This window comes from Canis lupus, chromosome 36 (assembly GCF_003254725.2).
Source record: "Canis lupus dingo isolate Sandy chromosome 36, ASM325472v2, whole genome shotgun sequence".
NCBI classification, from domain to species: Eukaryota; Metazoa; Chordata; class Mammalia; order Carnivora; family Canidae; genus Canis; species Canis lupus.
In genome coordinates, this window is record NC_064278.1 from 21,594,348 (window position 1) to 21,617,731 (window position 23,384).

The window sequence follows — 23,384 nt, forward strand, 5'->3', positions numbered from 1 at the left end:
AAAAATGAACTTTAGTGCCAGCCCTCACTTTAATTGTCTGTAGGAAGTATATCCATCACAGAAGAGCTGTGGGGCACATACTGTTAAGTATGAAAATATCACATATCCAAATTGTGAAGTTATATATATCTCCAACTTGCGGATATCCACATTATATATCCAAATTCCACAAGCACAGGAATATTTATACATATGGTTATTCATGATGCTCATTATTGATTAGGTCATCCCAACGACATACTAAAGTTTTCCATTTTTGGACAGGTGACACACCAAGGGAGACTTATTAAAAAGAAAAGTCAAAGTGAAAATTCTTTCTCTACAGGCCACTCAGCACTTTGCACAGGAACCAAAAAATAAATGTGCAAAAATGTGCATAAGTTTGCTAGGTATGCATATTCTTTGGAAGAGAGATGTAATGGGAGTGTGTGGCCGTGGCTTATGGGAAAGTTTTAGAAGGAAAACTATGAAAGGTAATTAGGAAATTGAGAATTGCTGGGAGGTAGTGAGGAATGGGATTAGGCTGTCACGGCAGATTAATGTGCCCCAGGATTTCACTTCTGGGACCTGGCCGAAAGCGACAAGATGGGTTTTCATTCCCAATAAATGAGTATAAGAGATTATGCTAGAAATGAATAGAAGAAGTCTCCTAGGAGAATATACTACAAAGCTGCTTGGTACTGATATTTAATCATCGGGGGCAGCTGTAATGGAGAGGGGGATGAGTGGGAAAGGCTGTCCCTGGAGAAAACAGGAGAGAGGTGTTCACAGAGCAATTGCCAAGCATGGTGGGATGGCGGCCCTCTCTACCTATTGATCATTCGTTGCACGTGCTCCAATACTTAAAAATTAAGAATAAAATATGAAAATGCAAAGGTTCACTCATCAGAAAGGCTAAGAGAATAAATCATATTGTGCTATAACTAAAGTCACAACTTTTTATTGTAGAGGCATTTTGCATTTTATATAGTAATTTGTCCCCTGCTAAATGTCTCCTGTTTCTTTTATGGCCTTATATATGAATAAAAGGTACTGTATGCTTTGCCACATAATAATTGGTGCATTTAAATCCCATTTCCAAATCACTTGAAAGGTTGGAATTATACTGTGAATACTTTAAGGGAAGGGGCTGTTTGTTATACTTCTTTATTTCTCCCCCAGTGCCTAGCACGGAGGTTTGCACAAGAATAGTACTCAATTATTGTGGAAAAACAAAGGAAATAAGGATTAGATTTCTTCATAAGGCTTTTCTAAACAGTGGCACACTTACTGAAAAAGTCTTTTTTTAATCAATAAAAAACTAATTCCTTCCCCATGATGTCAGAAGTTCTCTTCCCGTATTCCTGTTGAAGGAAATTTTAACTGAGGGTGGGTGGTGAGGGCATTTGGTATCCTAAGTTCAGAAGTGACTCTCTTAGGTAGAAGTAGGGCTGAGGGACAACACGTGAGCTGGTAAATTGTATACAAGATTAATTGTCTCAAGGAAACACGTCAGACTGTCTTGGAACAGGTAGATTTGACCATGTGGCATGAGGATGCAAAAAAAAAAAAAAAAGACTTCTAGTATCATTAACTAATACTATCTCATATGTTGAAAGTTGTTTAATCTCACATCAATCACTTGAGACTTGGGGACCTTAGTTTCCATCTTTGTAAAATTAAGGTGTTGAAACATGACTACCAAGGTCTAGTTCAGTTCTATATTTTATGGTTCCATGTCTTGATTTGCTGATGTCAAAGCATATTTCAGTTTCCCAGAGCTCACATATATGGCAAGTCAACAAACTGGAAGCTCAAAGGCCTCAAGTAAACATTACAAAGTCACAAAAGACAGGATGATGCAGTGGTTAAGGAATGGCTTTTGGAATCAGATAGCCCGGGTCCGAATACCATTCTGGGTATATGAATTTGGGCAAGTTAATTACTTTCCTGAGGCTCAGGCCCTCTCCATAAAATGGAGACAAAAATATTTACCCTACACGGATATTGGTGAGCACTGGAGGTAGGAAACAACAAACACATGGTAGTTCTCTCCGTCTCAGGGACTGTTAGTTGCAAAGAACAGAAATCAGTTAGAAGCAGCTTCACTGAAGAGAAGGTTGATTAAAGGATAAAAGGAACTCTGACAGCACCCAATTATCACAAGTGTGGCTGGGTCTCCTGGAAAGGGAGGAGAGATGTGGAAAGCGGGGATCAAGTCTGCTTTTTGTCTTTCTCTAAGGTTGTACAATCTCTTCTTTCTGTTTCTCCCCGAATATCTACTTCTTCTTCTCTTCTCTGCAGATTCCCTTTCTTGTTTCTGTTTGCTACGTGCTACGGTCATCATGACTTTCCCAAAATGGCAGCCTACAGCTCCCAAGTCTCTGTGGATCTGCAGCCTGGATCTCAAGCTGACTCAATATCATGGTAATCCAACTCCAAATTCCTGGCAGATAAAATATGATTAGCTGGGTTTTAATCAGGTGTGTATTCTTGGTCCAAAGAGCTGAGAAGTCAACGCAAGAAGGGCCACCACTCTCAATGTGACACACAGGCTTTCTCTGGGAAGGCACAGTGGTATCTCAGGATAAATATTGGGCACTTGGCTCTTAAAAAGAACCCTCAAGGTGCCCAGCCTTGTTTTATGACTATAATTCGAATACACTTATCTCTTATTTACGCCTAAGTGGCAAAATGGTAGAGGGCTAGAGAGAGCATGCTAAAGGAAGATACACTGACAATGATGCCATTGACCTACCAGAGAGAGGCATCCTAAAAAAATAATGAAATGCAGACACAGAAAGCCAAACATAAGGAATTGTCAGACCCTATAATGAAAGTACACTCTGTTTATGCTTCAGTAGGCCCCAGGGACACTATTGTCTTTAGTACAACATCAAACTATGTGTATAAAAACTATGTTTTATAATAACCTATAAAAGATTATACTTGCTTAAGAAATCAGGAAACCTTATTGAAAAGCTGTATTAAAATAGTTAAATCCGTTAAAACAAAATCTCATCCATTTATCCATTCATCATTCATTCACTCATCAAACATTCTTTGTGTGTTTCTTATGCTCCTGTTATTGCTATACATCACAGGTACTCAAGAAAAAGGAAAGGCACACCTGTAAATCAGCAATTAAAATGTAGTGAGATGCATACTTCTGTAAAAGCATAGGGCATATGTGAGCATAGCAAATCAACCAGGGGATGGTACCCCGGGGATAAAACCCAGAGGAATTTTGAGGAAAGGAGAAGAAAGGCATTCCAGGTAAGGGAAGCAGCATACCAGGGCACAGAGAGCTGTAACTAACTGCCCCCCCCCCCTTGAGCACTCCAATAGCCCCAGTGTCTGGAATGCTGATGCAAAGATGGAGGGGAGGGAGGAGTGTGCGCTGGGCCAGGACAATGGGCAGGAGCCAGATAGAAAAGGAGCTTTGAGGGCTACACTAAGCAATTTGAATATTATCCTGAAAGTCACAGGAGGTCAGTGAATGTCTTTCAGGCAGGAGAGTGATCTAGTGAGCTTTGTGAATTACAAAGATTATTCTGGAGTGCCAGGAGGGGGAAGACCAGAAGAGGGAAGTTGGGCTGCTTGTGGTAGCAATTCAGAACGGATGCAAAGAAGCAGCAGTTCCAGTAAGAAGGCAGAGATGTGGACTTTGAGGGGTGCTAAGGAGAAGCAGCTCTGGGTGTCTTGTGGATTTCAGGTGCCGCCATTCACTGAGATAGAGGAAAAGGGATAGGGAAAGACTGATTCTGAGGTGAGAGGGGGACTCTCAGAAGGAGGGAGTGGCAAAACGTGCCTTTAGGCAAGCAGGGCCAACAAAGATGGACAAGAAGTGTCCATTGGCTTTGGGAAAGGGGCCCATTGGTGGCCTCACCTGGTAAGGCAGAACTGGAACCCATGTGGAAGGCAGGGGCTGAGGAAGTGAAGACAATGAACAGACAACTCTCCAAGAGGACTGACTGGGAAGGAAGGGAGAGAAAGAGAGCAGAAGCTGGAGGGAGAAGTGGGGACTGAGGTGGGCTTCTTCAAGATGGGGGAGAATGGTTCCCATTAACAGGACGCTGAGCACTAGTAGGAAAGAGGAGGAGGCACAAGGCAGAGAGAGGGAGATTGATGGAGTGGGGTCCTGCAGGAGGGGCAAGGAAGGCATCCCAAGCTGAGGTGGAGGGATTAGCTTCAGACAGGAGGCAGCACGGCCCCTTGGCTGAGATAGGAGGGAAGGATGAAAGGATGGGGCCAGACAGATAAGTTTCTACATGGCAGGGGAGGAAATTGAGGGAGTGCTCAATTGATGGCCTCAATTTTCTCGGTGAAGGAGGAGGCAAGGTGATCTGCTGAGTGGTGCGGGGGTGGTGGCGGACAGGAGGTGGTTTAGGAAGGGAGAACCGTTCGGTACATATAACTGCTAAGAGTGAGGGGGGACAGAGCTGGCCAGGGATGCAGAAAGATCAGTGGGGAACACAGAGCCGCCAGCTGAGTTGGGACAATATATATTTCTATGTCTCAGACTCTCACAACTGTGACATTTTCTCCCAAAGCCTTTAAAAGTCTAGGTGGAGTTGCAAGAAATCGAAACGTTTGATTGAGCTGGGGCTGAGTTTTTGCAGAGTAGATGTCATAAGAGGTTAAGAGAGTCAAGAAATCATAGGATACTGAGAAGAGAGGGTTCAAGGGATGAGCTATAATAGGATCCAGGCTGCCTAGAGAAGTGTATAAAATAAAAATTCATCTGCTGGATCAGGAATAAAAGCAGGCTGCCAGGACTCCAAGGCCTCCCTAGGTAGATGTTCAAGGAACAAAGTGAGTGGTGTGCTGTTGAAACACAGTGGGCCGTTGACATTCAGATTATGGAGGGAGAGAGACCCGTTTAGGGGCTTTGAAATCGGTCATCTGATGGTTCATCTTGCCTCTTTGTTGAAGCCTTCCTTAACTTCTCCATCCCCAAACTTTTTGCTCTAGAGTCTGAACCCACATATCATTTTGTTTACAAACAGTATAAGGACCGTTAAAACTGGGCCCTTAATATCAGTTGGGAGATTGGGGTTTTGGTCTTATTTCCAGCACCCATAAATTCTATAACCTTGGCCACAGCGTTAGCCAGTGAGCAATGGTTATCTTGACCCGTCAAACTTGCTTAGGGGCAGATTATTCCGTCTGTGCACGTCATGTGTTGCACATCCCCAGTCCTGATGCCACCTTTGTTCCCCATCTTTCTGTGGGAGGAGGGACGAGAGCAGCAGAGACCGTATTCCTCATGTCGCTTTATTTCACTGCAGTTTATACTATACCCACTATTAAAGAGCCTGCAAGAGATTCTATTGGGTGAAGAAAGATATTTCGCTTCATAAAATTTCCTAAGACCACTTTTATTTTAATAGTCTCAAAAGCTGATTTTGAGAGTAGCAAGTCCAAGATGCTTATAATGCCGTGAAGGCAAATATTCTGGGAGGGAAAAAAAAATAGGCCCTTTAAAATCTGAGCTTTGTTATCTGACTGAGGTCAACAGAGACAGACCAAATCAACAAGCATGACATGAAGGGCAAATTTGCAATTAAAAGAAGAATAGGGAATTATAAAGATGGATGAGCCCATGACATGCACACCCAAGCCTGCGTGGCCTTGGCCTCGGATGCCAGAAATTAATGCTTTACTCTTTAGCACTCGTCACCTTTGGCTCCAAACAGAAAGGCAAATGCATTAAAATAACAACAATTAGAACACTTACTTAGCTTGGAAGGCATTGTTGGTTCCCCTGTGGTCGAGGTCATGACACAGGCATCCCACAATCACCGCTAAAATTTCCACCTCGGTCAGAATCTCTTGAAACCCTGCGGTCTGGGAAGAGGGGAAAAATGGCAACAGTCACTCTTTGGGGCAGGGAGGATGGATAAGGTCCGTCCGCTGAGCAACAATCAGCTCTGTTTTCATACCCACATCATTTAAGGAGATGATTAACTGCCACCCCCTTAGATGACAGTCAGTTGGGTGGTCAGTTGCACAGCTTAAGGTCCCCACAGTGATGAATTAGCTGGCTGTCACGGGGGCCCACACTGGCACACCAGGACAAAGTTCAGACTATTCCCTTCTTAGAGAAGAGGCCGCCCTATCCAGATACAGTGACAGTTTGGCAGAGGCTCAGAGCAAAATGTGTTTTGTGAGTCTACATGGCAACAATGAGTATCTCGTGGTAGGAAGGAGGAAAGAAGACTGTGAATTTAGAAGTGAATGCTATAATCCATCAGATCCCACTCAAAACGAAGGCGGGCAAGAGAAAACATGTTATATATGGGTTAAAAGAAGCAATTTAGAGGTACTCAAATTGCTACATGAAAATATTCTAGACGTTCTCTTGTGAAGACCTTAATTCATATTAGCTTGGAGGACAGATTAAATTCATACAGATAATAAGGCAGGGTACGTCTTGAAAACTAGGATTTGGCAGAGGATTAGGCAACACAGATTGAGGATCACATGGAGAATCTTTTTACATAGAATCCTTTTTTTTTATTAGCTTCTGGGGCACGCTCATGGAACGTACAAGGCTCCATGTGAGATCTTTGGAGAGCAGTGATGTAATTACAGAACCAAGGTTCGTTGGTTCCTACTGTCCTTCGGTTAGTTTAGAAGAGGAGGAAGTGAGCCTCTGGAAACACAAGCCTGTGCATTTTCTTGACCCCAAGCCTGTCTTCCCCCTTTTTCTTAGTTAAGTCTCCCATTTCAGTATTTATTAAAATCTGTATCGGCAGGCAGGAGGAGGGGAAAGTGGGGTTCAAATTGCTTTCTTTTTCATGTACATTTTTCCCCAAACTGAGGACCACTAGATGATAGAATCCGTTAAGGTTAAGTCACTTCTTTTAGAGCAATGGAAACTTTGTTTTTTGATTAGTTACATTTTTATTGCAGAAATAACTGAATAGTAAGTGTCTGTATTGACAATTTTACTTTTTAAAATTAAGTTGGGTCCCCTGCTACATTTAGAAATAAAAAGAGAAATACACATGAACACAGGAATGTTAGTAAATTGTCGGGGGTGGGGTGGAGAGAACTGAAAAAGCCCGTATCAAAGCTGTGTGTGCCCCTTCATTTTAAAATTTGGGGTTGGCTGTTCATTTTAAGTTAAGTTTGCTTTACTTGAAGTATGACCTGGATAGTTAAAACACAAAAATCAAATCATGGTAAGAGGCTTAGGATCAAAAACCGTAGTCTCTCATCCTCCCGCTTTCCTGATTCCCAAAGGCACCTCATCTTCCCCTAATTTGGTAGTTAATTTCTACCATATCTCTACATAGTGTGTCCATATTATTAGCACTTGGCCATCCATCAAGTGCTTATGTAGTCTTCCTCTGTGCTGACACTGTCCTAAGAGCTCTACAACCGTTTAACCCACGGCATTGTCAGCACAGCCCTGTGAGGTAGGAACCACCCTTATCCCAGGTAGAGAGCAGGGAATTGGGGCCCAGAGAAACTAAGTCATGCGCCCAAGGGCTCACAGCTAGTAAGTGGCAGAGGTGGGCAAATTCCCAGCACCCAGGTGCCAGAGTTCACCCTTAAACACTGATGTCTTGTGACGGGTGAGAATGATCTTCTCTTCCTTCCCTCCCTCCTCTCACACCTACGATGCAATCCAGACCCACACTCTATAAATATTCACTACTGAGCCAACTCGTTATATGAGGCTTGTTTCCTTTCTGATGTAAATGTTTTTATTTCCTGGAGTTCAGATTTCTTTGAACATCCAAGTCTTCTCACATCCTACACAGCCCCCCAAGGGGGCCACACCATTTCTTCCATGCCTTCCTGTCCTGGGGACTCCCTGCTGCAGCCTGCTCCTGCTCTTTGGTCTGGATTCTCTGCGGGCAGCCAGCTTTCCTCCCCTGGGGTTGACCTCCAGCCTCCTGCATCCCACCCTCTCTTCTTCATTTCCTCCCTCATTTCGCAGGAGCACATCTGCCCGTGAGAAAGGGTGTTAACTGTGCATTAACTTTTGAGGCTTTGCATGATTGAAAATGTCTTTATTCTTCTATTTGGTTGTTAGCTTCCCCTACATTCGAGGTTGCAACATTTCCACTCAGAATTTTGAAAGACTGCTCTATTGTTTTCTAACTTTTGAAGCTGTTTTTGAGAAGTATATCCGATTCTTATTCCTAACAGCAGATACTCTTTGATTTTTCTCTCTCAGAATCCTCTATCTCTGGGTTTTGGCAATTTCACAAAGATATGGTTTAGTTTGGGATTTTTTTCCCATCGTTTTGCTTGGTGAGGCTTAACAGCCTGGAGGCTCATTTTCTTCAGTACGTTTTGTAATCTTATTTTTTTTAAAAAATAATTTCCTTTCACTACTTTTTGGGTCCTATTGGAATGGAACTCCAGTTGGTTGGACATTGGACTTCCTGTATTGATTTCTTTATATTCTTGCCTTTTCTTTCCCATTTGCCCATATTGACTTTTCCCTTTTACTTTCCAGGAGTAATATTTTCAATTTATAAGCATTTTCTTACCCGTTGCTTCTTTTCTCATAGCATGCTATTCTTCTTTCATAGATGCAGTATCATCTCATCTTTTTAAGATAATAATTATAATTCCTCTGAAATTCTCTTCTGCTCGTTGATTGCCTATTTCCTCCGAACTCCTTTTCTCTGTGTTTGCTGGTTTCCCGCAAATGCCTGATATCCTTGAGTGTTTACTCATGTAAGAGTAAAATGCTCACCACCCACCAGTGCGTGGGAATGGTGTCTGTAGATTGCTGGGCCTTGCCGCACGGTGAGCAGATAGCCAGCTGCTCTTTTGTTGGAGATCCCTAAATGTCCGTTTCTAGACTCATTTTCTCTGGACTTCCCAATCTCTTGCTTGGAAATGGTGTAAACGTGTGTTGGCATTTTGAGAAAAGAGAATTGTATCTTCTCATCTTTGAAAATGTAGACTTCCACTTCGTTTTCTCATTTTCAGGGTGTACCTCACCCTAACTTTTCTTTTGCTGGTGTCCCCAAGTCTCAGGTTTATTCTCTCCAGCAAATATTCTGGTTTTCTGCATATTTGAGAAGAAGCCTTCTGACTACATGGAGAACGGTGGAGATGTGGGGACTCAGAGTTTTCATCACCCCCTCATTCCACTTCACCCCATTTTAAAATTTTTTTCTGATGCCTCCAGTTCCTGAGCCTTAGCAGGTTCCCAGGGGGATGTTTCTCATGTGTACCACTTCCTCTGGCCCCTCACCTCAAACACACTTGGGTTAGATCTTCCTATTCTCTGGTAAGCTATGAGCCATCCCCTCTCCATTTTCTGCCTTCATATACCATGGTTCCATAATATATGGAATGCGTATCCCTTTTTTGTTCTTCTTGCTATTTTTGGAGTGATTTCAAAAGGAGGAGTATAAAGGTCCGTATCCATCATCTCTGTCATCTTGAAACTATAAGTCAACTTTGTTGGGTTTGGATCTTGCTAATAATAAGTAAATCCTGAATGTCTATCAAGTATGAAATAATTATCCAGAATACTGTTGAAATCAATGCTATAAAAAAAAAAAACAATAGAACTGCACTAAAATCTACAGAGGTTTTGCCTGTGAAAATGTTATTGATTAGAATGAGCTGATAAATTAGAATAGTAAAAATAGGGATAATGTTAAAATAAGATAATTAGACTAGAAATTTAATTAGAAGTTGAAACCTAATGCCTCTAATAGACACAAGATCAAAATCCTGAGTTAGTTTTAAGCCATCAGTTATCACCTGTTATATAATATGATGGAATATACTTTACTATAATGTACTATGCAGCCCATCTCCTCCCTCTGCCTCCCTCACCTCTTTCCTGGGAATCCACATCTAGATCTTAAACTATTTGGATCATAGATACTTCCGAGAATTTTTTTTTTTTTTTTACTTTTGAGAATTTGGTAAGAATCTTGGCCCCTCTTCCCAGAAATTATTCTGTAACTTTACGGTGTTCAAAGACCATGGAGCCCACCTCTAGATCCTCAGAATAAAGAATCCCTAAAAAAAAAAAAAAAGAAAGAAAGAAAAGAATCCCTGAAGTACAGCACACTCACAGTCATGCAGTACATATTTACCTCTCTCATATGTACCTGAATTACTGAAGCAGCACCTCTCTCTTGACTGTGATTTAAAGCTGTCTGGTAAATTGTTTCTGAGAATCATCAGGCTTGAAAAGTGTCCACCTGCCATTAAGTGTCCGCTTGCCCCTCCCCCACACATCCATCTTCCTTCAAGCCCTCTCCATTCAGACCTACACTTGCCCACGTGGAGGAGAAAAAGTCAACTGCTGAGGACGAGACACTTTCAAAAGAAAACACAGTGTCGGGGAAAGTGTATTTCAATGTATTTATCCCATGTCTGTCTCTATTTTATTCTTTTATTTTCAAATACAATTTTATCTTTTCTGTTCCTGACCCAATAATTAGGGGTTTTATTGACCTTTACATTTATCTATTTTCTCACCTATATTCCCTCATAGTCCATATAAAAAGCATAAAGCAATGAATACAATATATCTAAGCAAAGACGGTCAACGCATATAGGCATAGTTCTCATATCACCCTTTCCAGAAAAGCCTGTGACTACCCTCTGATCAGGCTTCCAGTGATAGTCCTTTCTTGGCCTTTAACATATGCTGGGATAATCCTACTCCCAGGCCAGAGCATATAACCACCAGAATCCAAAGAACCCAGACATTAGATTGATTCACAGGGCACCCTAGGCTACCCAGTAATTTGCTATCATCTGGTCAACATAAAATTTAAACCAGCTAGGATATACTACCATTTCCAAGCTGACCCCATACAATACTAGTGAATGGAGAAAATCATAGACAGAGAAACATGACTGGTGCTTTGTGGCTCTGTAGAATCCAAAAAAGGTCTAGAAAACAAGAGCCATAATATCAACACAATACAGATGGTGCAAACGAGGCTTCATTCATTTAACAAATGTTATTAAGTGCTTTGATGTGTCAAGCAACTGGTATCGTGGAGAATTATTTCGTATCTGAGAAGAGGCTTGGGATAATTCTAACAATAGTTAACATTTCTATTGTGGCTTAGTGTATACCGGGCACTGTTCTAAATACTTCAAATACATTAACTCATTTAATTCTTATAGGAACGCTCTAAAGGAGATACTGTTCTTATCTTCCTCATTGTATAGATGAAGACATGGAGCCACTAAACTGCATTGTTAGAATGTGGCAGAGGTGGATTAGAGCTCAGGTAACCTGGCTCCTGAGGTTCTCCACACTATGCTATTCAGCCACTATGCTATTTAGCCACTAAGGTGAGGGTGTGGCTTCAGATATGCAGCTTTTAAATACTTTTGTGATCATAGAGTGTTAGATGACATGGCTTTAAAGAATCAGTGGGTGTGTCCTTTATTCCACAAAGGATGTTATTCTTGAGTAGTAATAGGTTGATACTGCAGAGCCACTGGACCTCTTGAGCCCAAACACCTCTGGTGCATCAAGATGTAACTGATAATAAATAGTGATTTACAAATGAAGTCTGGAGAGAAAAGAAAGATACACTGGTTTGTATGTAACATCCCAACTTTACTCGATATATGCATAAAAAAATGACTGTCAGGATGTCCATCAAAATGTTACCAATAGTGGGATCACAGGTGACTTAAGAATTTTTCTTTGTGTTCAAAGTTTCCATAAAAACATATTTATTAGAATATATAACATATATATAATATGTGTATATGTAAATTCTTTTTTTTAAAAGATTTTATTTATTCATTTATGATAGACAGAGAGAGAGAGAGAGAGAGGCAGAGACACAGGCAGAGGGAGAAGCAGGCTCCATGTCGGGAACCCGATGTGGGACTCGATCCCGGGACTCCAGGATTGTGCCCTGGGCCAAAGGCAGGTGTCAAACCACAGAACCACCCAGGGATCCCCTCTTTTTTATTTTAGTAATAAGCTCATATTTCATCAAAGTGTCCTAGCTTGGAATAAAATAGTGACAACCTCAGAAGTGTCATTTATTTATTCATTAAGCATTTACTCCATTTTAGGCACTAGGAAAGCACTCACATCCTGAAAAGTGTCCATTCATCCGCTGATTCATTGAGCAAATGTTCATTAAGCATTTACGCTGTTCTAGGCATGAGGAAGCCAGGCCCTTGTGGCATGTTTGGTCTGGCCATGCTGTGTGCCAGCCAGAGCAGTGCCACGAACTTCCCTTTTCTAGCGAGAAACCATCACAACACTGGCTGTGCTTTGTAGAAAAGAGTGATGTGGGAAGAGGTCAGCCACCCCTGCTCTGTTTCTGGAGAAGGTAGATTATGGACTGCAAGCCCCTGGCTGTGTATTCAGCTCTGGCATAGGAATCTGAGAATGTGATGCCAGAAAGTCTGCCTTCACGTTTGTTTCTGAACCTAGGTGTTGGAGGTACTGAATGATGAGGGATTTCCTGAGTTCATCCTCTTGATTTCAAGATCTAGCAGATGGCAGGGTAAGAGAGACGGAATGCAGTGATGTACTAGGAATTCCTAATGGTCACAGAAATTCCAAACTGAAGGTTCTTGGCTCCCAATGTTCCTCCACGGATGCTGACAGCCAGGCGCTAAAGCCAATCAGTGGATTGGCTAAGGTTGAGGGAGAACACGATTTGTTTTTGTGGAGACTTTCTTCTCCCCTTCCTCTTTCTCTCTTTTCTGGATAAGAAGAGCAAAGAAGACTGCTCACACCATTCCAAGGGGTTTAGAAGAACATGGTTTCTCAAGGAAGTGCCCCTCTAGAAGACTCTGTACACCACATCCCTAATCTGTGTCATGTCTCAACTGACCTATAGATGACTTCAACTTGGAAGTGATGTGAGCTTGGGGCTGAATGTAGCATTTAGAGAAGAAGCATTTAGTTTCTGGGTATCTTCATTTCTGGTGTGCAGAGTGTTGCAGGGTCACTGTCTGGGGCCTTTGTTTGATGCATTATTAAAGTCAAATTTACTTTAGCCAAAGTGTACACTGAGGGTTTCATCATTGTAAATGCCACATACAACATGCTCATGTCTCTCTGTGAAACTTAGAACTGCGAGCGTGAACCAAAGGTTCTATGAGAAGGGTGCCTTCAGTCACACTCCCAGTTGAGCACGTAGCCCAGTGTGGGTGATCAGAGCAGTGAGAGCTATTAAGGCACATGTTTGGACTCCATGGGCATGGGCAGCAAGCCCAGTATGTTTCTTTTTGGGACTCTGTTTAGTTTGCTTCAAGATGGAATGGCTACCTCTCAACACACAAATCCAAGGAGCAGGCTGACGGATATCAACCTATTCAACTACTCCAAAGCGATGAGTTGGCAGAGGATTTTCTCAAGTTTTAGGATGGAAGCAGATTTCAGTTGCTAACCAAGAGTGCTCATGAATAAATTTACAGTACCTGATGCCATGTCCTATCTTCTTTTTAAAATAGGATCCTATCTTTGCCAATCAGGGCTAATGTGTGATGAAAGTGTAATGACGAAAAGAACAGGTATCCACAGCTCTAATCTTCTACTGGGGGTGGGGGATCCTCTACTGCACAAACCAGAGCATCTATATTTAATGGTCATACCCCTTTGGGATTTATATTAATATTTATCTGCTAGTATTTGGGTGTGCTGAGCTGAAAAAGAGGCACATCAGCCCTATTTTTGAGGTCCAAGGACCAGAACTTTTCCAGCTGTTAGGGGACCACCATCCAGCACTATGTTTACATGTCCCCTTCACCAGAGCATCTAATGTAACACAAACAATTGTAGTTTGACTAATTATCCATGGGAGTAAGGTGGTTTGGATCAAATTTGCTTTTCTTTCTCAAGACGAATGCAGCCAAATCCTGATTTAAGTCTATAATGACCCTTCCCTTACCAAACTGAGTGGGGAAAACCTTACAGTCTACACTTAAATACTTTCTGTTACAGCCAGAAGCCTCTAAGGCACTTGTCATCAAACAGTAAAACTTAAGTCAAATTTTGGATATACTGTGACTCTCAACCTCAAATAATGTCGCAAATGTTTGCCCATGTAAGCCTGAGAAAGATGACACAGCAAAACTTAGTGGTCTGTCTGGTTGTAATTGCGTATGTTGAATAAATATTTGATACATGAACAAAAATTTGGGTTGATTTTAATAAATTTTATGGAGTTACTTTTTAACCACTTCCAAGACTTAATTTTTAATCTACCTATAATCATAATTTTACAATTATTTTGGAAAGTTAAAAGCATACCAAGAGTGGAATACTATAACGAACCCCATGTGTTCATCATCTAACTTCAACAGGATCCATGGTTTGCTGGTCTTGTTTCATCTATCTGTTCACATGCATTGTTTTGTTTGTCTGTGTGCTGGAGTCTTTCAAAGCAAACTTCCAGCATGTATCAACACTCTTAACTTCATTCTCAATAAGTCCTAATGTGGTCAAATAAAAACTGGCCAAATATCTCTGCTCTTATGTTTTGATAACATGTGTAAAAAGATATACAAATGGTGTAAGGACAATTTCAGGAGAGTTCTCTTAATAAGACAGGAAAAAGATGAAGTTTCTACTTCAATTTAGATAATACAAGAAATATATATCTGTATGTATGCACACATTGTATTTCAAAAAGAAACAAGGAAAAGCACATTTTATTCTTAAGGACTTAGCTTTCAACACTAAAAATATATGTGCTTTGCGATTTTTTGAGGGCAAAGATTTTTTTGTTCACGGTAGTTTATATTTTATGATAAATTACTAGTGAACTGAATATAATACAGCATGTGGTTTGTGAGCGCAGAAAACGAGGCAGATCACTTGGCGAACATTAATTGTGCAGAGACAGACCTCTCCAAGTGCAAGAAGCCGGGTTGATGAATTTCAAGAATATGAGGGCTCTTCAAAGCTTACCCAAATTTTTATTAGTCCTCATTGAGTCAAAATTAGACATGGGACTCATGAAGAATTAAAACTTTTTAAAGCTCCCAACCTGACACCTTGAAGTGCCAGTTTCCAGCCCTGAGAAAGTGCCATCACTAAGTTATAAACCGAGGAGAATGGAGGCTGTGATAAACGACCGTGGCTCTGCTGCTGGGTCTCCCTGACCTGGAGGACTCGGCTGGTGTCATAAAACACAAAGCGACAGATTAAGCAGTTTACCAACACCGTAAAAATCTCAAGAATAAATTCCCTTTAATCAAAAATCCTATATTGTAACTAGGCAGCTCGAGCCCTGAAACCACATTCATTTCCTTACAGGCCTGTGTCCATGAGCAGGAGCTTATCCACTCCCTGAAATGCCGGACATGATTATGTTCATACACTTTTACAATTTACATGTCCTAAGAAAAATACCCAGCTCTGGCTGATGGTGCGGGAGAATTTATTTTCACTAGGAAGGGAATGACCCATAACTCATGAATGGCAGCGCTTAAAGTGAGTTATGGAGGTTACTCTCCTGTGTGAGGAAATGGATTGGATTATCCTTCTGCCCAATTGTATGTTTGGTTATTAGCGCACCAGGTTCTTAATTATGTGCGGCTTTGCCTTTTTCCTTTTATAAAATAAATGTGGATAAAGGGAATGTCAACTAGAAGCATGGAGTGCCTAATTGGGGCTCTCAGGGGTGGCCAGAGAGAAGAAAAATAGAAACCTTCTTAAATGATTAAAAGGCAGGACTCTTAAATGTAATTTAAACACAGTATTCAAATTGATTAGCTCCACAGTTAATTTATAGTGCCCAGTACTGATATTCTGCAAATACATTGAAAATCACTCCTTTCCTGAATTGAAAATTTGCCATCTTTAATGTTACACTGGAAGTTAAGACATACCTACGCAAAGATTAAAGAACCGGCTTTTCTAACATGCAGATTTTATTGCATTGCTATGATAATGCTGCCATTTATTTTCAAGTACATATAAGTAGTTACTACTTATATGGAAAAGGAACTATGGGAAAATGATGTTTGATGATTATAAGCATGGTTATTGTTTGTTACTTTGTTATAGTCAGTTACAGAACAAAACATGTAGATCTCTTTGGACCTCCCAATGTGACAATCTACAAAATAAACTTTGATTTCTGTTGAGATAAGGATTCTGGTTGCTTAGTGAAAATATTTTATTCAGAAATTTAATTGGTTCTAAAAACATTTAATTGGTTCTATCCTTCTTGGGAGGCCAGGGCAGGGGCCGACGGGGGCAGGTGGTGGTGGTGGTGGTGGTGGTGGCAGGGATGGGAGGGAGTATTCTAATTGTGCTTCTCAGATCTCTTTCCAGAATGAATTTTCCATCTCAAAAAATCAAGGACTTCTCTGAAAACAGCAGACAGCAGACAGCGCATTATCCTCAAGCTGGTGAATAGGATGGATTTTTCTCCCTAAACGTCCCTTCTGCTCTCTAGTTTGAATTATCAATAAAATGACTTGGCTTATCTCTGAAAATAACCTTGTTGACAACACAAATATGGACTTAAACACGCTACCTCCACATTTAAGATTTAAGAAGCCCCCAGTAAATGTCAGGGGGGTGTCAATGTGTTTGCTGTGATACTTGGTTATTATTAGTGTTTAACTGCAATCCCCCACCAGCGCCACGCCGCCAGCACCACCATAAATTTTAATGTGATCATGTGTTCTTCTCTTTTCATATCCAGTGAATTCTGCAGGATCATAATATTCCATATGAACCCTAGCTGAACCTTAGTGTGATATGAAGAAAAAACAAGATTTCTAGCAGCGATAGTTGTTCATCGTTTTATAGCTTTTTAAAAAACTGGACACTCGGCAACATGAATAATATTACCCTCAACTAAATCCACTCATTCAAATGAATCTCTTCTGAGCCCTTACAGGATGCAGGGCATGGCCCAAAGTGCTAATGAGTACATTTATGGGATAGTAAAGAACACTGACTCTTAAGGAAACCTTTTTTTCTCCCCCCTTGGAGAATCTGTCAGAACTCATACATCATTTATAAAACCGAAAAATGTCTCTGCAACCTTGGCACCACCACATACCTTTTATTTTACAGAATACAAACAAAAGCACAGTCGTTTTCTCTATCTGGTCTGCATTGTGAATATAAGGGATGTGTTCTTCACCTTTCATTACGTATGTGCTTAATGGAATATTTTTTCTACAAGCTTCCATAAATAAAGAGAATTTGCATAATTATTCTTGATCTGCAGGTTTTTCTTCTTTGTTTTAACCAGAAATAGTAACTGGCACTACATGCTGTATTTACCCAAGGAACTCAAAATATTTGGTAAATTTTAGCTACCTAAATATCTCTTTAGAAGCAAAGAATACTATTGAAGCTTTCATTTCAAAATTTGGGAACTTTAAGCCAGAGGCATGCAAAAAATTAATAAGTCATTAGTAGGGCTTCCAGTGAACTAGATTTCCACTGTTTTATATCAAATTGCCTATTCTTCAAAGCAGTTCATTCTTTTTTTCCCCGTAAAGGAACAAAACCGACTTGTTACCTAGACATGAGGTTGAATGCTTATGCAAAACACAATTCTGAGTCAATAGGTGTATTTTCCACGTTCAAAATGATTTTAGGGTTAAAGGTTTGGAAGCTAGTGTATTCACTGTTTGCTTGTCCTGTTGTACATGGCTGTCATAATTTGCTCAGCAATGACACACAACTATTACCTTCTCACTCTGAGACAATAGGCTTAGAAAGATGCATATACCCACAGATGTAAGGCACACGGAGAGTGTTGTATTATTCCTAACAGCTCTGTGGGCAAGGCGGTCATAATACAATCCAACCTGATAAGGAGGGGCTTTTTTTGGACACACTGGCTTTGTTGGTGCCTCTTTTAAGAAAAGACTGTGGGAGTGTGTGCCTCATTATCTCTTGTCCTAGAAGAAAGAAGTACTTTCAGGGAAGGCTGGTAAGGTTTTTTTCCTTCTTTCCTGGCAACTGGCTGAGAAACTTTGCCTTGGAGCGCCATCTAGAGGAAAACAGCCTACGTGTGCCATGCTTTCTTGGCTTTGTGACTCAGACTGAGTGAATCCAGTGGTTGGTCTACGATAATATATTTTTTTAAATATTAAGACAAAATTTTGTTTCTAATTCAATACACTGGAAATACGTATAACTAGAACGGGAATATAATCACTAATGTGAACAAAGCAGTGAAAGCCCTTACTAGTCTGGGGGTGCCTGAAGCACTAATGCCCATTCATGGAAATGGGTAAGTTATCGTTTTTGCTGTAAGCTGAGGTTGTATTCCAGAAATTAGAACTTGTGAGTAAATTAAATTCATTTTTTCTTCACTGATCGAGTAGTCTTTTTTCATCTCTGTGATTATTTTCTTAGTTTAAAAAATTCTCATTAACCAGGTTGCCCACGGTCAAGTCAAAGAGACTGCTTGTGTTAGGGACAAAAGTAGACATTTTCAACCTATTGTAAGCCTTAGTCAAGTTCAGCAAAATTTAATGAGCAGGAAATAATATCTTTTCCAGATGTGGTTTCTCAATTCAAGTGAGGGAGAAAAAATAACATTCACCAATGTATTCTTTTCCAAGTCAGGGTGGGAACTTTAACGGAGAATTCTCCTCTTTTAGAGCTAGCATTAATACAAAAACAAAACCCAAACCTTCTCATATAGGGCTACTCTTCAAGGTTGCTGAGCAGACTTGTAAAAATAACTATACCCTTGAAATACTCTGGCAGTATGAATACTGCCATTGTAGTAACAGCGTTTGAGAGCTCTGCTCTCTTCCAGTTCCTGAAAACGATCACGATGGTCTGTGTTTTGGAAACATATACTGAAGAAAACTGGGTATATATTTCTTTTTACTCCTAAATGTCCTCCCTTACCTACTGCTCTTGCTAACTTGCCCCATCCCGACTATGTTAAGGCTTGTCATAGAAGTCTTTGACATCTCAACTTACACAAGGCCATTCCTCTTCCCCTTCATCGAACAAGGCTCCTACTGACTTATTTTTAGCAATTCACCATAAATCCATAGGTTCTCCCAAATAACAGGTTAATATTTCTTTATTGAACATCTTCTGTGAGCCAGACACATAAACTCTGCACACAGAAAATTATTCCTTGTCTACTGAGATCTGATAGGGAAAAGCAAGATGAAAGTGACTTTGTTTTTTTTTTTTAAACAATTTTGGCACTTGAACAATTAAGGCTAATAGTTCAAAGCATCTTCCTCCCTCTTTTGACTGGCCGACTGCTTTCATGGGGTTTGTGCCAGAAGGATAGGGTCAGTCCAGTTTTTCCAGGCCAATCAGCTTGCTCCTTAAGCAGCTGAGAACCCAGAACACAAGTCCTCCAGTATAAAAGTGAAGACATCTTTTTATGCTATATGCACATTTGAGGTCAAGTTAACCTAACACACATCTGTTGAAAACCTACCAAGTGTACAATGGCACGCAAGTGCTAGTGAGGTCCTCAGTAAATAAGTGTTGGGCAAGCAAGTGAATGTTGTTGAAAGAATAAGAAATTATCTCTTTAGCCTCAAGCTGCTGACTCTATAGCTAAATGAGAGATCTGTGACTTAAGATACACAGCAGAAAGACAGACATGTACCAGACATAGTGCAGAGATAGAAGTAATTATTGATGCTTGTGGGGATAGGCAAGAATTTGGAGGGGGGCTGGCATTAGATCAATGCCTTCAAGGATGAATAAAATTTCCACAGGCAGAGAACGGGATAGAACATTTCATAAGGAAGGAGTAAAACAATATTTGTTCATTAGGCCAAAGGAAAAGGTCTATCACTTGGAGTTCCCTATTTTGGGTTTAAATTTTAGTGTGGGTGCAAAGATGTAAGGTATTTAGATTTATGTTAGAATATTTTAAAACTTGTGTTCTCTATTTTATGTAGTGAATGTGTTTATACATACAAATATACATGCACATTTGTGTACATACATCTGTGTACACACATATGTGGATGTATATAAAACCAAGAGGCCAGAGAAGCCAATATATTTGAGCTGGAAAACATTTTACTTGGTGACAGTTTAACAGTATAAGTGCAAATAAGGCCAAAACAAACCTTATTTCTTGCCAGTAAATGGAGAAGAAGAGAAGATTTTGTTGCAAATCTTTGCCACATTTGTATTTATTTATTTATTTATTTAGCTTTTAGTTTAAATTCCAAGGCTTACCTCTGGCCAGTGGCTCTAAATATCTCCAGAAACCAGGCTACCACCTTCCCTGGGCGCCAGCCCCCTAGAACAGAGACTTTAAGCCTAGGGTGACCTTAAACCCTAACAACATTTACTCTTACAACTTCCTTCCCTTGGCCTCCCTGGGCATCCTCATATGTAAGCACTGTCTCAGGATTTTCACGTTCTTGTGGGTCATGTTCACATGCCCCTACCATGGCTTTCCACCAGCCTAGAGGGTTTTACCCAGTGATCTCTCTGTTCTGTTACTCACACCCATAACGTCTGCAAGAAGATGACTTTGAAAATCCAAACATTTCTTTTGTAAAAAGAACTGGTTTCACAAGATAATACACTGAGAAGAAGCTCAAGCAATCATTCCAAGACTACACCTGCTTCAGGGTGTCGGGTATTTTACAGCGTTAATGCTCAGAAATTGTTGTGAAATATATACTCCCATAACCAGGGAAGGTAGGTTCCAGGATAAAATAAATCACGTGGCAATTTGTCAGAGAAATGGAAATGTGAAGGAGAAGGCCTACAGGTTCATGCAAATGACAGATGACCTTCCACCACCACCGAACACACTTACTGTTAGCATTGCAAACATCAGTTGGCACACGTTGAAGGCATGTCTCCAGTTGTGGTACAGAACCATTCGATAGTTTTTCCTCACCGTCAAAAGCCACCTACACAGTGTCTGAAATGGGAAGGGAAAGGCTGTATCAGGTGGCTGTATGTGTCTCCAGTGGGCTGTTATTCAACCGATGCCTCATGTCTGAGTAATCTTCACCACCCAAAGTCCTCCCACAAACCTCTCATGATTCTCACAGTAATCTCATGAGGTCTGCAGGTTGAGTGTCATCGTCCTCAAACTGCATTTGGGGACCCTGGCTACCACGTTGTCCCAGGTGCGCTCCTGGGATCACCCAAGACAGAACATCTTACCTCATAGTCAATTTTAAATTTCTGCACCATCCCCAGCTCCATGAACATGCGAAGGGCAGCTGTGATCATGGCGTCAACGTCAAGAGAGAAGTCGTCAAAATGTATGTCATCGATGGCAAGTTCTGACACCGGAGGGATGTTGGCTGCCTACAAAACGGAAGACATAAGTCAAGCCAAGTTCACCAGCTTTTTCCAAACCCCTCATCTCACTCTCCTTTCCTGCTTATCAGATGTGCCACATAAATCAAACCTGACCTGCATTTACACTCCGATACAGCTAAACTCTGAGCTGGAAATGTCTTTTGTTTCTGAACTGCAAATGCCCCAAGCAAATGAAGAGGGTGGGGGTGGGGGGAAAGGGAAGGTAATCTGAAGAAAAAATATACACCCTGGATCTAGTCTGCAGAATTTAGAATACAAAGCTGTCTAGTTTACTGAAACTGCACTCATACAATATATTCTGATACGTATTACAGAGCACTAAACCAAGAAACATCTGGGCAGCCAGCAGCTGTGAATTTTAATTGCTGCTGTTCAGAGGACATAGGAATACACCCCTTTGCCTTGTTTCTTGAATCCCTACATCCTGTAGCTGTGCACATGCACTTTGTTACACATGTGTTCTATATGTTCAGAAGGATGGAAGGGATCGGATAGCACATCTCTGGCCCCAAATGTTTTCTTAATACAATGAGATGTTTGGAGGATCAGCATAAGCATATGTTTCACTAAAAGAATAAATTTACAACATCGTTTCATTTCATTCTATATAAACATCACAACATAATTACAATACTGGTTGTGCATATTCAGGATTTTTAAAAAGATTTTATTTGTTTATTCATGAGAGACACACAGAGAGAGGCAGAGACATAGGCAGAGGGACAGAGGGAGAAGCAGGCTCCATGCAGGGAGTTCACGTGGGACTCGATCCCAGGACCCTGGGATCACGCCCTGAACCAAAGGCAGCCACTCAACCACTGTGCCACCGAGGTGCCCCATATTCAGGATTTTCAAAACACTCACTTTGGGCAGCTGTCCATCAGTTGCCCCACATAAACTTAAAGGGAAGAAAACAATTTTTGGGAAATCATTTTCATGCTGATCTCATTGGGTTTACCATATCCTTTGGGCCATTCTTGGTAAGGGAGTAATTTCTACCTTTCAGATCATTGGAGACATTCTGGATTCATTATTTCTGGTCTACTCACTGGGTGTAAATTACTCAAGGAGTAATCTTCGCCCTGGGACTATTTTGGCTGAGCAGTGAAATCTGACTCTGATCACCCTAAGCATTCTAGAAACCATATAAGCAATCCTTCCTTCCCAACTCCATGCTCCTCCATAAGAATTTGTATCTCTAGGCTAAAGTCTAAACACTGGTTATTCCTTATGACACAGAACAATGAACAAATATATAAATGCGGTACAGTTGTACGATAGGGATCTAGAACTTTTTCACCTTGTGTGGCTGAAATTCTGCACCCAATGGCCAACTCCTCATTCTCCTCTTCCTTTTTTTTTTTTTTTTAAGATTATTTATTGGGATCCCTGGGTGGCGCAGCAGTTTAGCACCTGCCTTTGGCCCAGGGCGCGATCCTGGAGACCCGGGATCGAATCCCATATCGGGCTCCCGGTGCATGGAGCCTGCTTCTCCTTCTGCCTGTGTCTCTGCCTCTCTCTCTCTCTCTCTCTCTGTGTGACTATCATAAATAAATAAAAATTTTAAAAAAGATTATTTATTTATTTATTTATTTATTTATTTATTTATTATTTATTTATTCATGACAGACTCACAGAGAGAGAGAGGCAGAGACATAGGCAAGGCAGAGGGAGAAGCAGTCTGCATGCAGGGAGCCTAACTCGATGCTGGGTCTCCAGGATCACATCCTGGGCCGAAGGCAGTGCTAAACCACTGGGCCACCGGGGCTGCCCCTCATTCTCCTCTTCCCTTCGCCTCTGGCAACCACCCTTGTCCTTTCTGTCTCTATGAGTGTAATTACTTTAGAGATCTCATATAAGTGAAATCATGTAGTACTTGTGTGTTTGTAATGGGCTTATTTCACTTAGCATAATGTCCTCAAGATTCATTCGTGTTGGACCATATGACAGTATTGCCTTCTATTATAAGGCTGCATAATATTCCATCGTGTGTGTATGCCGTTGACCCTTGAACGACCCATGGGTTTGAGCTGTCGGGTCCATTTATATGCAGCTTCTTTTCAATAAATATGGCACAGGTCTATAAGTGTGTTTTCTCTTTCTTATGATTTTCTTAATGTTTTATGTTCTCTAGCTTACTTCATTGTAAGAATAC

At 40.9% G+C, this 23,384-nt stretch overlaps 1 protein-coding gene across 1 annotated transcript in view; it reads right to left on the minus strand.

Annotated features, from left to right (window-relative positions):
* PDE11A (phosphodiesterase 11A) overlaps positions 1 to 23,384 on the minus strand; it is a 363,233-nt gene that overhangs the window by 70,089 nt on the left and 269,760 nt on the right. Inside the window, 3 exon segments of the mRNA XM_025460463.3 lie at positions 5,720 to 5,829; positions 20,712 to 20,819; positions 21,068 to 21,214. Of these exon segments, the coding sequence (XP_025316248.2) occupies positions 5,720 to 5,829; positions 20,712 to 20,819; positions 21,068 to 21,214 (365 nt within the window).